This window comes from Myotis nattereri, assembly GCF_964212035.1.
Source record: "Myotis nattereri genome assembly, chromosome: 6".
Classification (NCBI taxonomy): domain Eukaryota; kingdom Metazoa; phylum Chordata; class Mammalia; order Chiroptera; family Vespertilionidae; genus Myotis; species Myotis nattereri.
In genome coordinates, this window is record NC_138081.1 from 67,455,960 (window position 1) to 67,470,500 (window position 14,541).

The 14,541-nt window shown below is 45.2% G+C and overlaps 1 protein-coding gene across 2 annotated transcripts in view; it reads right to left on the minus strand.

Moving 5' to 3' along the window:
* SASH1 (SAM and SH3 domain containing 1) overlaps positions 1-14,541 on the minus strand; it is a 163,887-nt gene that overhangs the window by 23,385 nt on the left and 125,961 nt on the right. Inside the window, exons 9-11 of one of the 2 annotated variants that reach the window (XM_081094037.1) lie at positions 11,196-11,328; positions 6,617-6,963; positions 841-915 (exon numbers count right to left, since the gene is read on the minus strand). In XM_081094037.1, coding sequence (XP_080950163.1) covers positions 841-915; positions 6,617-6,963; positions 11,196-11,328 — 555 coding nt within the window. Of the gene's footprint in view, positions 1-840; positions 916-6,127; positions 6,964-11,195; positions 11,329-14,541 lie in introns of both variants that reach the window. The other variant, XM_081094036.1, reaches the window with a different exon arrangement.

The window sequence follows — 14,541 nt, forward strand, 5'->3', positions numbered from 1 at the left end:
GAGGAGCCAGTACGCTCAGCCCATGGAAGGCTGGTTTGCTTTGGTCCCAAGGAGACAGGGTTCATTCCAGGACTCCCCAGATCAGAAAGACCTAGGCTTAATATGGGGCTATGAACTTGGCCTCTGATAAAACTGGTTTTTAGAAATGTTGGCAAATGCTCTTGAACGCAAATCACAGGCTCCATCCTCTGGCCCTGCCTGTGTGTAGCAGCCATGTGCACTTACAGCCGGCGTGAGCAAAAACTAGCGTGAGACCAAGAGGCCAGATGCATCTGGATTTGTGACTTGGAGGGAACTGGAAACACAGGCGCTGAAGGAATGGTGCTACAACAGAGAGGGGTGGAGGCCGGAGGTGGTCGTGGTTTGTTCCCGTGGAAAAGAGAAGTGTCTCTAAGGGAAGGGGAATGGGGAGCGAGGAGGTGAAGGGATTAAGTAGGTGAAAAAGGTGAAGGGATTAAGCAAAGAAGAAGAAAAAAACCTCACAGACACGGAAAACAGTATGGTGATTACCAGCAGGAAAGGGGGTGGGAGAGATAGAAGAGGGTAACGGGGAGATAACTGGTGATGGAAGACTTGATTTGAGGAGGTGAACACACAATACAGATGATGTATTAGAGAATTGTACACCTGACATCTATATAATTTTATTAAGCAATGTCACGCCAATAAATCCAATTAAAATATTTTTTAAACATGGGTGAAATAGGGCTTCTTTTCAAAGGATTTAGGATCACCCAGGAAAAGATTACCCAGCATCAATTCTCAGAGACTAGACGTGAAACTCTGTCAACCACGTCACCTGGATCCGAACCTTTTGCGTTCCCGCTGATGCGTACTCACCATCGGGTAAGAGTTATTACTGCCGATGTGCAGAGAGCGATTGGTCAAGTCAAATCCTCCAAAACTGCAGGTTCTCTGCGGAAAGGGGAGGGCAGGACAGTTAGGCTGCAGCCGGCCAGCGGTGTACCAACCCAACGCATTTCCCACTGGCAGGACATCACCAAATCACAAATACGTTACAGGATGGAAGTAGGACGAGAAATGATGAGGAAAAAAAATACATGATTCATGTTACAAGGAAACTTGCCACTGGAACTGTGCCTACACCAGAGGTCCAGAATCCCCTAAACATGCAAAAACCCGCTGGTTAAAAAACTCATAACCAAAAACCATCCATGTTTCCCTGCCTCTTAGCAACAGACTTCCCCTTCCAGCCCCCTTAACATCAGCCGCATACAGTAGCGACAATGAGGGAATCCATGTGCTCAGAGGGGTCTTGGAAACTCAGGTCCAAAACCCTATGGCTCTGCCCCTGACAGCAGGCTTTCCTAACAGACTCTTTTGTTTAGTTTTAAATTGCTAAGAAGGGGGAAACCAGGTTATGTTTACAGTAGTCCAATCAGGCCAAGAGGGTTACTCACTCATTGCTTTCCTGAGCTAGCCAAAGATGCTGGTAACTTTCCCATCTAACTGACCAACTTCATCAATTATGACTCCTTTTTTTCTGAGTGTAGAAAGATGCCACATTTGCCGAGGAAGAAAAAAGTTGATTCAGTGACTGTCATTGACGGCACTCTAATTTAATGGGGAATTTGCAATGTTATGAAGAATAAAAACTTTAACGTTCTTTCGGTTGGTTTCAAACTTTACGGAACTGCATATATTTCAGTGATTTTTATATTTCCATACTTGGTTAGAATTTTCCTTTTGTTTTTCTAGCAAAAGCTACTCAAGGACCATTTCCATGCCCCCCCCCCATCAAAAAAAAATCTGTAAGAGAAAAGAGAAACTTAAAGCTCACTAATTCTTCTTACAACTGATTTTCTTGTTTTTTAAGCAACTGGTTATAAAAGTTGAATAGCGAATTTGGGCTCCATAATTTGTACAATCTGTTTCTCAATGAACTCTAGTTAACAGATATTAAATAGAAGAAATGAACACACAGCACAATGTATATTATAGACACTGCTTATTTAAAATAAATGTACTAGCCCTCGCTGGTTTGGCTCAGTGGATAGAGCATCAGCCTGTGGACTGAAGGGTCCTGGGTTCGAACCCGGTCAAGGGCACATGCCCAGGTTGCAGGCTTGATCTCCAGGAGGGGGCATGCAGGAGGCAGCCGATCAATGATTCTCTCTTATCACTGATGTTTCTATCTCTCTCTCCCCCTCTCCCTTCCTCTCTGAAATCAATAAAAATATATCTAAAAAATAAATACATAAAATAAATGTACTTTAGACATATATTAATTAAGTGAATTGATAAAGAAACATCCAGAAGGAAAATGCTTAGGTTTTTGGAATCAAACAGATGTGGATCCAAATCCTGGTTCTGCCACTTATTTGCTGCATGACCATCGGTAAAATATTTCAACTCTCTGAGCTCTTGTTTCTTCATCTGTGAAATACTACCTGCAGCATATATTTGAAGACCTCTAGCACACTATCTGACACAAATCAGGGGTCTCTAAGAATGTTGGTTTCTGACATTACTTCTCTCTAGGACAGTGATGGCAAACCTTTTGAGCTCGGCGTGTCAGCATTTTGAAAAACCCTAACTTAACTCTGGTGCCGTGTCACATATAGAAATTTTTTGATATTTGCAACCATAGTAAAACAAAGATTTATATTTTTGATATTTATTTTATATATTTAAATGCCATTTAACAAAGAAAAATCAACCAAAAACATGAGTTCGCGTGTCACCTCTGACACGCATGTCATAGGTTCACCATCACTGGTCTAGGACCACACTGAGAAATGTGCCTTGTCCCAACAATGTTATATTGAAGCTTAGGCTCAGGCAACATTCTAAATATGCAAATGAAAGACTAGAACTTAGTTCTATGCCGTATATTCTGGGAGCTTCAACTGTAAAACCAGAGCATCCCAGGAATGGGTCAAAAAGAGAGAATGCAGGTGTGGCAGGAGGGAGGCCAGGAGATGCAGGTGTCATGGGAGGCATTTCGGGGTCACCAACATTTGGGATGTCACAACCGTTCTCCTTCACCACAGCTGTTGTTGCTGTTTTAAAGGACCTACCATAGACATGACATCCAGTAAACATTATTTTTATTTTATATTAAGTATCGATGGACAATCTGACTTGCCCTTATAACCAACTTAACTAGGCCTCTATCTATTCTATAAAAACAGAAACCTTTCTATGCAAAAACACCAAATCCCCTCATCTGGAGAGTGGTGTTAGGAACACCTCTCCAGGCTAATTTTTAATATTAACTTCCCTTTCTAGTTTATAATGCCCAATAGATTTTCTCATTTTTGTCAAGACAATCATTTGATTGTGGCTCGTTTCCTGTGAGTCAGGGCTCACAGACACAGCATGGCACCCAGATGCCTGCTCGGTTTATGGCTCGGCACTTCCCTGCTTTGCATTCCAGCTTCAACTGCAAGGCTGGAGCCCAGCACGCTATTTCTGATGCATGGGAACTAACTGACAAAGCACTTATGTGGAAATATAGCTGCAATAAATCAGAAGCTCATTTATATCCTTGCATGCCTGCTGTATGCATTTATTCCTAAAATAAAAAGCTCCAAGAGTGAACTGGCTTTTTTGAAGCACCAACTAACCCTCTCCCTGTGATATGCTGATGTCTGGGAAAGATTCCTCTGTATCATTGTGGAAGCACAAAAACTGGAACAACGAACGCTGCTTGAACTCATCTCTACTCTTTCGGTAACAGCAAGTAGATCTCAAAGCATCACCACCCCTTCAACTGAGAAAAGAGCTTTAGAGAGAACAGTGAAATCTCCGGCTTTGGTGGTCTCCACAGACAGAGCCTCAATGAGGTTTGTCAAGGGCATACTTCTCATGTCCAGGTAACTGTAAGACTTTAGATAGATGCTCGTGGATGGGGAGAGCTGGCAATGGAATGGTCATGCAGTTGAGAACATGTTTTTTTGGGGAGGTAGGGTTGAATTTTTAAAATGGACAAAATTCCAAAATGTCATGCATGTCTGTTTCACCAAACAAAAATTGAATGACCAAATAAAAAGCAAGACAAGTGACCATTTTCAGTGAATACAAAGCATTATCATTTCCTTGAGGTTTCATCAAGCAAATATGGTATTGTTTTTGAAAGATAAAAAAAGATCAAGGTTGAAGATTAAAGGAAACTGCACTTTTGGATAAAATGAAGCAGATATATGCCAAAAAGAATAGAAAGAACTTTTTAAGTAAAGCAAGCAAAGAAATTGTCTGTCTTTAAAAAAAAAGGAAAAAAACAAAACAAACACCTCTTTTTGAGGTTTAACATTATTTGCCCCCATAGTCTCTGAATAGTTAGAAAAATTTTGTTTTCCTCATTGTACAACTATACTTACAATAAAAGGTATGTGCAAATTTCTAATTTAGCGTAGAACATATACTTCCACAAGTATTAATACTGCCCACTACTGCAAGTTCATAGTACCTTAAAAAACCCAGCCTCAGGCTGACACTTGGAATAGAGATTACATAGTGCCACCTTTACAGGGGAAAAAAATGCTCTCATGTCCACACCCAAAGTCAATGAAGACTCAATCACTGTCCCACAGTGTTAATTAGCACTAATCTTAGAAATATAACTTCTGGACAGGAAAACTGATAAAGTTCGATCATTAACCTGGCAAAAAACAATATGAGGGGCAATGAACAGATCAAAGTGCTCAATGTGAAAAAATTCTCATTATTACATGATTTAAACTCACAGAGCTGAGTCATCTACTAACAGAGAAGAGGTGACTCTGTCCATCAAGGTCCTGTCCAATGGCAAAGAGGCCCATAAACTGGGCAGAACACTTCCAGAGGTAAAAAGTAAATTATACCAAGATCGGTTAGCCACAAGTATTTTACAAAATACCTGTGGGTCAGAACTGGGTGAGTGAGAAAAGGAATTGTGTTATTTTACAACAAAACAGAACCACTGATAATTGTTGCCATGATGTTGAAAGAACCAGAAGTTGCCACTAATAGTATTAAAAGGTTTGCAAGATTGATAGGAATGTGAAAAGATGGAAAATTAGACCTAGCAAGAAGGTCAGAATGTACAGGAATATTTGGAAAATATAAGGGGTAAGGATCTAAGGATTTTTTAGGAGAAGGCCATCTTTAGGGGATGGCACTGGCCAACCAGCCTCCATGACCACAAAAGGAGAAGATAATTGAAGGATTTAAATCACAGTAATCATATGAGGAAGATCACCTTACTCGGGAATGTGAACAAACCCTGGAGAAAGCCCCCTGAAAGGCTGCCATATAGTCCACTCCTTTAGACCTTTAAAAGGGGACACAGACGGAAGTCCCGAGGGAAGGAAGCAGGACAAGGGGACAGCAGGACCAGGAAGCCACAACTCCTCCTCCGTCTGTGCACTGTATATGGGCTACTGTGAAAACTAGAAATTGGGTGGGAATTTCGGGGCGGGGGGTATCTATAGTCTCAAGTTCAAAATAAGTCATGCCCTGAAAATAAACTTTACAAGAGTCCAATCACTCAGTAATAAAACTGAAAAATGCTTTATTATTTGAAAAGAAGCACTTCACTCCTTGCTATGTACAGAAGAATGGAGCAGTGGAGGACATTTTAAAATAGTTCTTCCTTTGATTAAAAAGCTAAGAACGCCAACTTGACTTAACTAAAAAGAACTCTAATTCTTTCCCCTTTTGATTTAAGAATTTTCCATTTGTTTCTACTGATAAAAGAAATATACTTGACAACGTTTCCAAATCACCAAATTGGTGATTGGGATGATGGTGATCTTTCCATGAGCTAGTTGCCATTGTTTTAATTAACTAAAACAATAAGCCTCTCTTTTAAGGGCAAAATACCCTCTGTTTTGAATCAGCTTCTTTGAGGTCAAGTGACGTGATGGCTGGGAACGAAGACAGCCACCCTCGAAGGAGGCCAAACCCCACCCGGGACTCTGGGAGCCCTTCTCTGGATCAGGAAAGAGGACGCGTGGGAAGTAGGGCTGGAAATCTGAGATGATGATGGAACGGGCCCTGAAGTTAGGAAGTTATGAGCAGAAGAGAGGGGAGGACGCCAAGCTCCACAGAAGAGAGGCCATAATGCTTGACTACACCTCACGGAAATGACAAGGCCATCCTGGGGACCCTCCGGGAGACTCACGGACTTCTGGTGGATTCTCAAGAGAACCCTCTTAGTACAGCGGTCGACCGTGGCGGCCCACTTCCTCTTTGCCTCCTCCTCCTCCTCCAGCAGGCACCGCCTCAGGTCCTGCTTCTCAGCCTTGCTCAGGGTCCTGTCTGAGGCAGGGCGCACTAGCTGGGTCAGGTTCAGGTGGCTGTACAGGCTCCGCTCCACCACGTAGGTGATATTGAACTCGCTGACCGCGGGGCGCCCGCGCCCCCTCCTGCCGGGGACGCCACAGCTCCCTCCCCCTTTGGGTCTCTGCCGCAGCAGCTGCAGGTCACAGGGCGTGCTGTGCACTCCTTTTCTGGAGGGACGCTGGCAGAGAAAAGCTCGGGAACAGGAGTAATTAGTATCCGTCTTCTTCAGGCGGATGTGCTTCCGGACGCTCTGAACCTCCTCCAGGGACACTAGCAGGTGGTGCCTGCGACGGTGGCTGTCACAGAAGCACACGCCATCGGTACTTACCCCGTGGCTCAGGGACCCCAGGCTCTTCTTCATCTCCCCCTCGGTCAGGGAGCGGGAGACCTTCTGGGCCTTTTCTTCATCTGGGTAGGAGAAGAAAGTCCCCATCTTCTTGGGGGGCTTAATGAGGCCCCGGCTGTCGCCTTTGCTGAAGGTTTTGACCAACTTCCGGCCCGCGGCCCAGGCTTCCAGGTTGCTGGGTGATGGAGAAGTGGTGAAAGGGTCTGAGTCATCTTCCGGAGGCTTCTCAGGGGAGCCATCAAACAAGAAGGGCTTCTTGTGCACGCCAGAGTACAGGGCGGCCCGCTCATCCAGGGCCGGGGGGCTCTCAAACACAGGCTCCTCCCCGCCTGCAGAGGGGGCAACAGACACGGTCAGGGCCTGCACACACATGCCTTTGGGTCGTCCCCCCACCCAGACCTTTCTTTACGCACCCCCACCCTGCATAAGGTAAGCTCGTCGGTGCGAAACCACAGGGATTCCCTCCCTGTCTCACTCACCCTCTTCATACACCGGGCTCCCGCTTAAATAACAGCATGTAAAAAAGGAAAACCAAACTGTGCCAACGTAGGGCTTCACACAAGCTTGGTGTTAAAAGGTTTTGGATGTGTTTTTTCTCCTTCTTTAAATATCTTTGAAGACCAGACGCCTTAACAGACCTATTAAAAGTGCCATTTGGGAAATCTAAGCCAGTCATTTCCACGTATCCCTCAGCACTTGCAGTAGGTAGCCTCCGCAGCTGGTTACGTGCAACAGTCTCAGAAGCTGGAATGAGACCCTTTCCCTCCTGAAAGGCTGTCTGGCTGCCTTTTCATACTCAGACTGTGGTGAATGCCATGTGGCAGACGGCGATGTTTTACTGGCACATGTGCCATTTTGGTGATTAACTCTCCAAGGGAGCCCAGCTGTGGAAACACCACCACATAGGGGTGTACCTTGCGAATGCAACAGACAAATGGTCCCCAGTTGACAGGACAAACACAAGAAGTTAGGGAACCGAGTGACCCCCAGCCAGAGTGTCCCATCAACTCGGCACTGCTAGAAGCAGCAGCGGCCCTGTAGGGCCGGGACCTGCGAGCAGCCCCACCCGCATCCCACTGCATCTCAAGGACACGGAGGCTCCTGGAGCCTTCGCTGGAGCCAGGTACCGCGCCAAGCCCTCCGGAGCCCAGTGGAAAGGTCTGGACTTGCTGGCAGGAAAACCAAGCTCTTTCCTGTGTGTGCGATGGGAACAGATGTGAGAAAATAAGTAGGTCAAACTGTGGGTGTAGTGACCCTAACTGGCTGTGTCTCTTTAATTATAAGGAAACTTTTGAGCAGGACAGCTTTCCACCAGCTGAATTGTGAAGAGGAAAAAACACAAAGTTTCCTGGAACAGAGGGATGGCACTAAATATACCAGCTGGAAGGAGGGTGCCAGTGTGCGGTTAAACGCCAGAGATAAAGGGAAAGGACTGCTCACTTCGGGGGGGAAGGGAAATGAGTGGATTGGTGGCAGTCCTTTAAAATTCCAGAAGTTTCTTACTCTTCCAATGGATGGGAATTACAGTTCCAAATATAAAGAAACAAGTACCATTGCTATTAAGCACAACCCTAGACTGACTCTGAAGTCAAGGAGGTGGTGGTGGGAAGGGAGAAAAACTATGCCCAGTCAAAAATTCTCCATCATCTGCAGGCCAAATCCACTCAACTCAAGAGTTACTCCCGGATCTTCCCGGAGAGTTCAACATTAGGGCCCAGGGTTCTGATGGGAATTTGCTAGACCAGAAGCAGTATGCGAATATCATGAATGTTTCCTGCTACTTCCTCAGGACGTCTGATTAATCAGGTAAGGAGACCAAGGGTCCCTGAGCTGCCACAAGTAAAATGGCAACCTCTTCTATGTCGTCTGCTCCCCATGGCCAAGAGGAGAGGCACAGCCTGGTGGCTGAGGCAGCCCACCAGCAGACTTCCCCCAAAAGCAGTCCAGTCACAGACCATGGCTTTTCCTGCAGTCCAGGTGTCCGCGGAGGCATGCAAAGGCCCTTATCTACCCATAGTCCTTAGGGGCTTTGGGAAATCAGGGGGGTTGTCTAAGTACTTTAAGGACCTGGCACTCAGTCATGGGTGTACATTTTCTGGGCTCTGTCTTTAGGGCTGTCATCACAGATCCCAATACTTCCGTGTCACACTGGAGTTAGAACCAGCTGGGGCACACACAACCACAACATATGTAGCTGTACTCCCTGGTTCAGGAAGTCAGCATCTGGTGGAGGGTTTGGAGGAAGTGTGGCAAAGGTCTGCACAGTGGCCATATCAGCCCGAGCTCTGAGGGCAGGCCTCGCATGGCGCGGGCTCTTCTGTCTCCCGTGCCCAGGCCCTGAAATCCCAGCCTGGACTGGGTTCCTTGGGTTCAGAGCACCGCTTCCCCATTCTCCTCTGGCTTGAAAGCACAACCATCCTACTGAGAGAATGGCAATCAAAAAAGTGCTCCCTCCGTCATCACTTGGCGTGATATGCTTCACATACTGACCTTTATCTATTTTATTCAGTTGAGACCAGAACACAGCGGGAAAGGTGACTTTGACAGAATAGGATGACTTAATGCTGAGAGAGAGCACAGATTGATGCCCTGGTTTCCAGCCCTGGCTCTGCCACTCAGCATCTTCCGACCTTGGGCAATTACTTCTGTCTCAGAGTCTGTTCCTCACTGGTGATCATGCCTACCTAGCTTTGTAATACCTACTGCCAGGGGACTGAGAGGATAAAATTAAATAAAAAGAGGTATGTGGAGGTACTCTATATGCTGAAAAGCACTGTACAAGAGCGAAGTGATTCATTATCAGGTTACAGATGAGCTGGAACAATGAGGGAAGGCGGTGGGAGGGTATCAGCTCCAGGAGAAAGACATAGAAATGGGCCGACAAAGGGCACTGACCTGGCTTACAGTTTAATTAACATTGTCTAGGGTCACCGTGCCCCAGGTAAGGACTTGAAACTCAAGTTACAAGGGTGAGTCTGGGTGAAGGACTGCAACTCTGCAGGCTTTCCCAAGCCTCCAGAGCTGGGGGGAGAGGCAGCGTGGCAGCAGAGTGGAGACCAGGATGTAGAGTCAGGCTGCCCAAGACACAGAATTAAGTCTGGGCAGCCTGACTCCAATCTAGTTGTGACATTTGAGATTTAATTTTGTCAGGTGTGCATGAGTTTTTTAAATGCCATCCCCTCCCTCCCCCCCCCCCACCCCCACACCTGCAGGTTCAATGATGGCAACTCCATGGGGTTCTAGTTAATATCACTAACGGACACGTGTGTGTGATTTCAGCAAGAGCTGCCACAATGAGGGGAAACCATGACTGCAGACAGGTATTAAAACATCCAAATGCAACAGCAGCATTGCATCCAAAAGTAAAAAGAATTACCACGCAAAAAAGTCAGCAAAAGAAACCCAGGAATTAGCTACAATTCTAAGTTTATGAAATTGGCCATAAAGCAGATCTCTTTCCCTCTCTCCTCTTTTCTTTCCCCTTTTAACTCCACTCTCCCACAGTAACCCCTCTACCTTCAATATTATTACTCTAGGGGATTTAAACTAATAAATAATTACAACAAATTAAAATAAAAATAGCAATAATAACAACAGGAAACCATCATGTACGTAAATAAGGGGCAATTCCATTCCCTCCACAGCTTGTTAACATTTATGTACAAAAAAAGAAAGCCCTCTACAATGATACTTTCTAAATCGACATGTTAAAAAGTTGAAATTCCTCACAATGTAGGTGTGACATTTCAACAATATGCTTTTAAAAAATAAAGACATTCCAGCGTTTGTTTCAATTCACTTATCATTTTCCAAACAGGAAATTTTATTCTTTTATCTTTCGGGGAGAATTTTATAGGATGCTGCAAATGCACGTTACTAACAAAAAGAGAGGCAGATCAGCTGTGATTTAAACTGTCATAATTACACTTCAAAGGTTAACTACTCATTCCAATAAATCCAAGCTCATACCGCCTTTGACATTATTGCTTCATCGGGCAAGTGGCTTAGGCAGCAGTATAGCTCTCAATGATCCACTCAGCACAGAAGATCCTTACAGCCCCATTTGAACTGAGACTTGAGACAGTTTACAGGAAGAGCGAATCATCCCTCAGAGATGCCAAGGATATGAAGTGCCTTAATTGCCAGATGTTTGTTTGAGATGGATGCAAATCAAGTTTTGACTAACACCGCTGGGCAAGAGCCACTGTCCTTTTGGGGGCAGAGGCTTATACTAAGAGGAAGTTACAAAATAAAGTTTATATAAAATAGTATAAGCTCAAAATTAAAGCTATGCCACACCGTGAGATTTCATTGTCACATACTGGCCAGTTCCCATCATTGTACTAGCATTTAAAATACTAAGCCCCCACCCCTCCCAAATTCTGGACACCAGATCCTTCATCCCGTAACCTGCTGAGCACTGCCCTGCTAACGTGCAGCCCCAATTCTCACTCTGCCAGAACTCAACCCATTTTCTACTTGAAATCCTATTCTTTTTCTACTGAAAAGTGAAGTCCACGTGATTAACTCTGGAACAGACAGGGTGGCGTTTGCTTTTTACCGTCAGTGCTGGGCTTTTTCATTTCCTCCACCCTGGTTAGTTTCTTTCTCACTCTGCGAGTGGAGTTGACCAGCTTGTGTAACCTCTTAAACTTCACCGACTCCTCGGTCTCATCATCCGATTGTTCTCTTGACTGGCAAAGAAACAAAAGAAAAGTTAATCAGATCATTGCTCCGGAGCTCTGCTCTTGCAGCCGGTGCAGCCCGGCCTCGCCGCCAGCGTGCGCTCTGGCAGTGCTGCAGTGGAACCTGGGGCACCAACCAATCTGCCCAACAGGTTCCTGAAGCTCCACCTACCTACCATCTTAAGGTCTAAGGAGTGGAGAAGCAGGTCCTAGGCAGCAGGACACACACCCTTGCCCTTGACCGGCATGTGGTGCATTTTGTCTCCAGTACTTGCCGGTGCCCTGTCGGGAGGACACCAAAGGACTCTCTCTCCAAGGCTGGCCCTGTAATTTCAGTTTCACTGCTGTGGTTTGGGCCAGGCTCGCCTCTGTCTGGCCCATCAGGACTTGCTGTTTAAACGTGGTCACCAACTACTTCTCCAAACCAAAATTCTGTTGACTTGTTCCAGTCCTCCCCGAAAATCAAAACCAGCAGGGCAGGAAAAGGGAAGAGATGCGAAAAGCCACCTTCCCTGTCACCCGTGAGGACCTCCTGCCACATCTCAGCCATCCCTCCGGCCTCTCCCAGCTCCTTCCAAGAGCTCCCCAGGCCAGCGTGAGGACAGCCCCTGCATTCCTCCGCGAGGGACAAGGGAAAAAGCTGACCTTTTCAGCCATACACTACAGTCCATATTCCCCAGCATCCCATTCCGTTTTGCAGCGATTCAAGTATGCTCAGCCCAGCTGTTTTCCCTCAAGTATCCAACATTACAGAGAGAAGAAAAAATTTCTCTCCGCAGCAGTGACCCAGGCAAAAAACAATCCTTTCCTTGTGAACCAAATGAGGGTTTCGCTTCCAAGTCCGTTCCAACATTCAATACGCAGCTTCCTCTGTTTTATCTGTTCAAAATGTAAAAACCCCAAAAGACGTCTCCAACGAAATGGGCTGCGGCGCGGCCGGGCTCGGCATTCCCGGGGCGCAGAGCCCTGGCAGTGCGCAGGCGCGGCACACCCTGGGCAGCTGGTGCGACTCCAGCTGGTACTGCGCATCCTGGCAGCAGCTTTCTCTCCATTTCCTCAAGCCCATTCCCTGAAGGAGCAGGGAGAGGAATGCCTCCACTGAAATCCCGGACACAAACAAGCCACATCTCTGAGCACGGGTTCAATATGGAGACTTCCCCCCAAGAAATGCACTTCTTAGTCGCGACTTTATGGATGATAAAATAGGTAACCAAGAGTGAGCACAGCACAGTTCAAGAGGAAATGGGTAGAGATTATATGAATTGCTTGGGTATAAAAATGGTGCACGTCCTGAGTCTGCACATATTTCTGCAGCACTGCGGCTCTATGGCAGGGATCCCTACAACCCAGTTCCTGGCCTCCTTCCTGGGGCTCCCAGCGTGTACGTTCTCCCTGCACGACTTTAGGCAGATCATTCACCACTAAAGAATAATGATTACCACCCATCAATGACAAGTCACCGGACAGGGGTATTTCTCAGGCTTCCCTTCTGTGAAGAGTATCAATATCCATGGTCAATTTCCCTAAAATTCCTAGATAAAATGTTGCACACACACCTCAAAATTAAGGTTAACTACTGGTTACCTGGCGATCAAGAACAGAAATTAGTCCTAGCCAGTTTGGCTCAGAGGATAGAGCGTGGGACTGCAGACTGAAGGGTCCTGGGTTCGATTTTGGCCAAGGGTACGTACCTCGGTTGCAGGCTCCTCCCTGGCCCGGCCCTAGTTGTGCAGGAGGCAATCAATCTATGTGTTTCTCTCACATCTATATTTCTCTCTGTCTTTCCCTCTCTCTTCCACTCTCTCTAAAAATCAATGGAAAAATATCCTCAGGTGAGGATTAACAATAAATAAATAAGTAAATAATAAAGCAAACATTAAAAAAATAGAAATTGCACCCCCAGGTGTTGGGGGAGGAGGCTATATTGCATGCTGGTAATTAGGCTTACTGCATTTGGCCTAAAACTCAAAATGTAAGACAATTACAAGGAAATAAATATAGCCCCTACTCTATAATGATATTGTCTGGTTTTAATTTCATTTTACTTCACTGAATTGTTATGTACAATGAAACGGTTGCAGTGGTCAACCAGAGGAATGAGAACTTGGTCAACCCTCTTTCTGGGTAATTGGCACCTGAACAAAACCACAATGCATGGAATTACACGTAAACATGTAAAAACATTCCGCCTTCTGGATGTATCTCAAAAGCCAGGCAAATCTAATAGAAGAATAATCAACACTAGATTATAGAAAGTCTCTGTACATACCAACAGACAAACCTAGAATAGGTATGTATGTCTATAACCCTCACATTAAAAAATTCTGAAAGTGAAATAAGCATAGATTGTTTATAATCAAGATATAGAAGGCTACATTAGAGGATAAAAATCCCTGATGTATTATATATACCTCACACCCAGCTTGGGGTTGCTGGTGATGGTGATGGTGTGTGTGTGTGTGTGTGTGTGTGTGTGTGTAAGGGATAGGGGAAGTAAAAAGAGAAATGGAATACAGACAGAACACAAAAACCTTCAGTCCACAAAGACACAAATCTTAAATAGGAAACAAGCCATCAGAGGGAACTTTTCTGGGAGAAATAAAAAAAAGTGAAACCAGGACAACAGATTTAAAGGCAAAGACACTCCCCCGCCCCCCTGCTCCTCCAGTCCTAATTTCCTCTGCCCAGATTCACTGTGGTGAAAAATAACATATTCCAGGTACTTATTTAATTGCTTTCACATGGCCCATCAACTTTTAAGAAACAGAAGCTCTTTAGAACTTTGAACTAATGGTTATTTTTCCTTAAAAAATGAATATTTTGGAAGTGTTTGCCTCTGACAAAATATAAATCACAGCAACCAATAACTTTTTTTTCTAAATATATTTTTATTGATTTCAGAGAGGAAGGGAAAGAGAGAGACAGAAACATCAATGATGAGAGAGAATCATTGATTGGCTGCCTCCTGCACGCCCCCACTGGGGATCAAGCCTGCAACCTGGGCATGTGCCCTTGACTGGAATCGAACCCGAGGCCCTTCTGTCCGCAGGCTGATGCTCTGTCCACCAAGTCAAACCGGCCAGGGCACTGATAACTTTCTTTGCATTGCCATGTTTTTAATACAAGACAAGGTAGATGCAACACAATTTGTATGAAGAAAAATGTGAAATAAAACCATATATATATATATATATATATATATATATATATACACACACACAC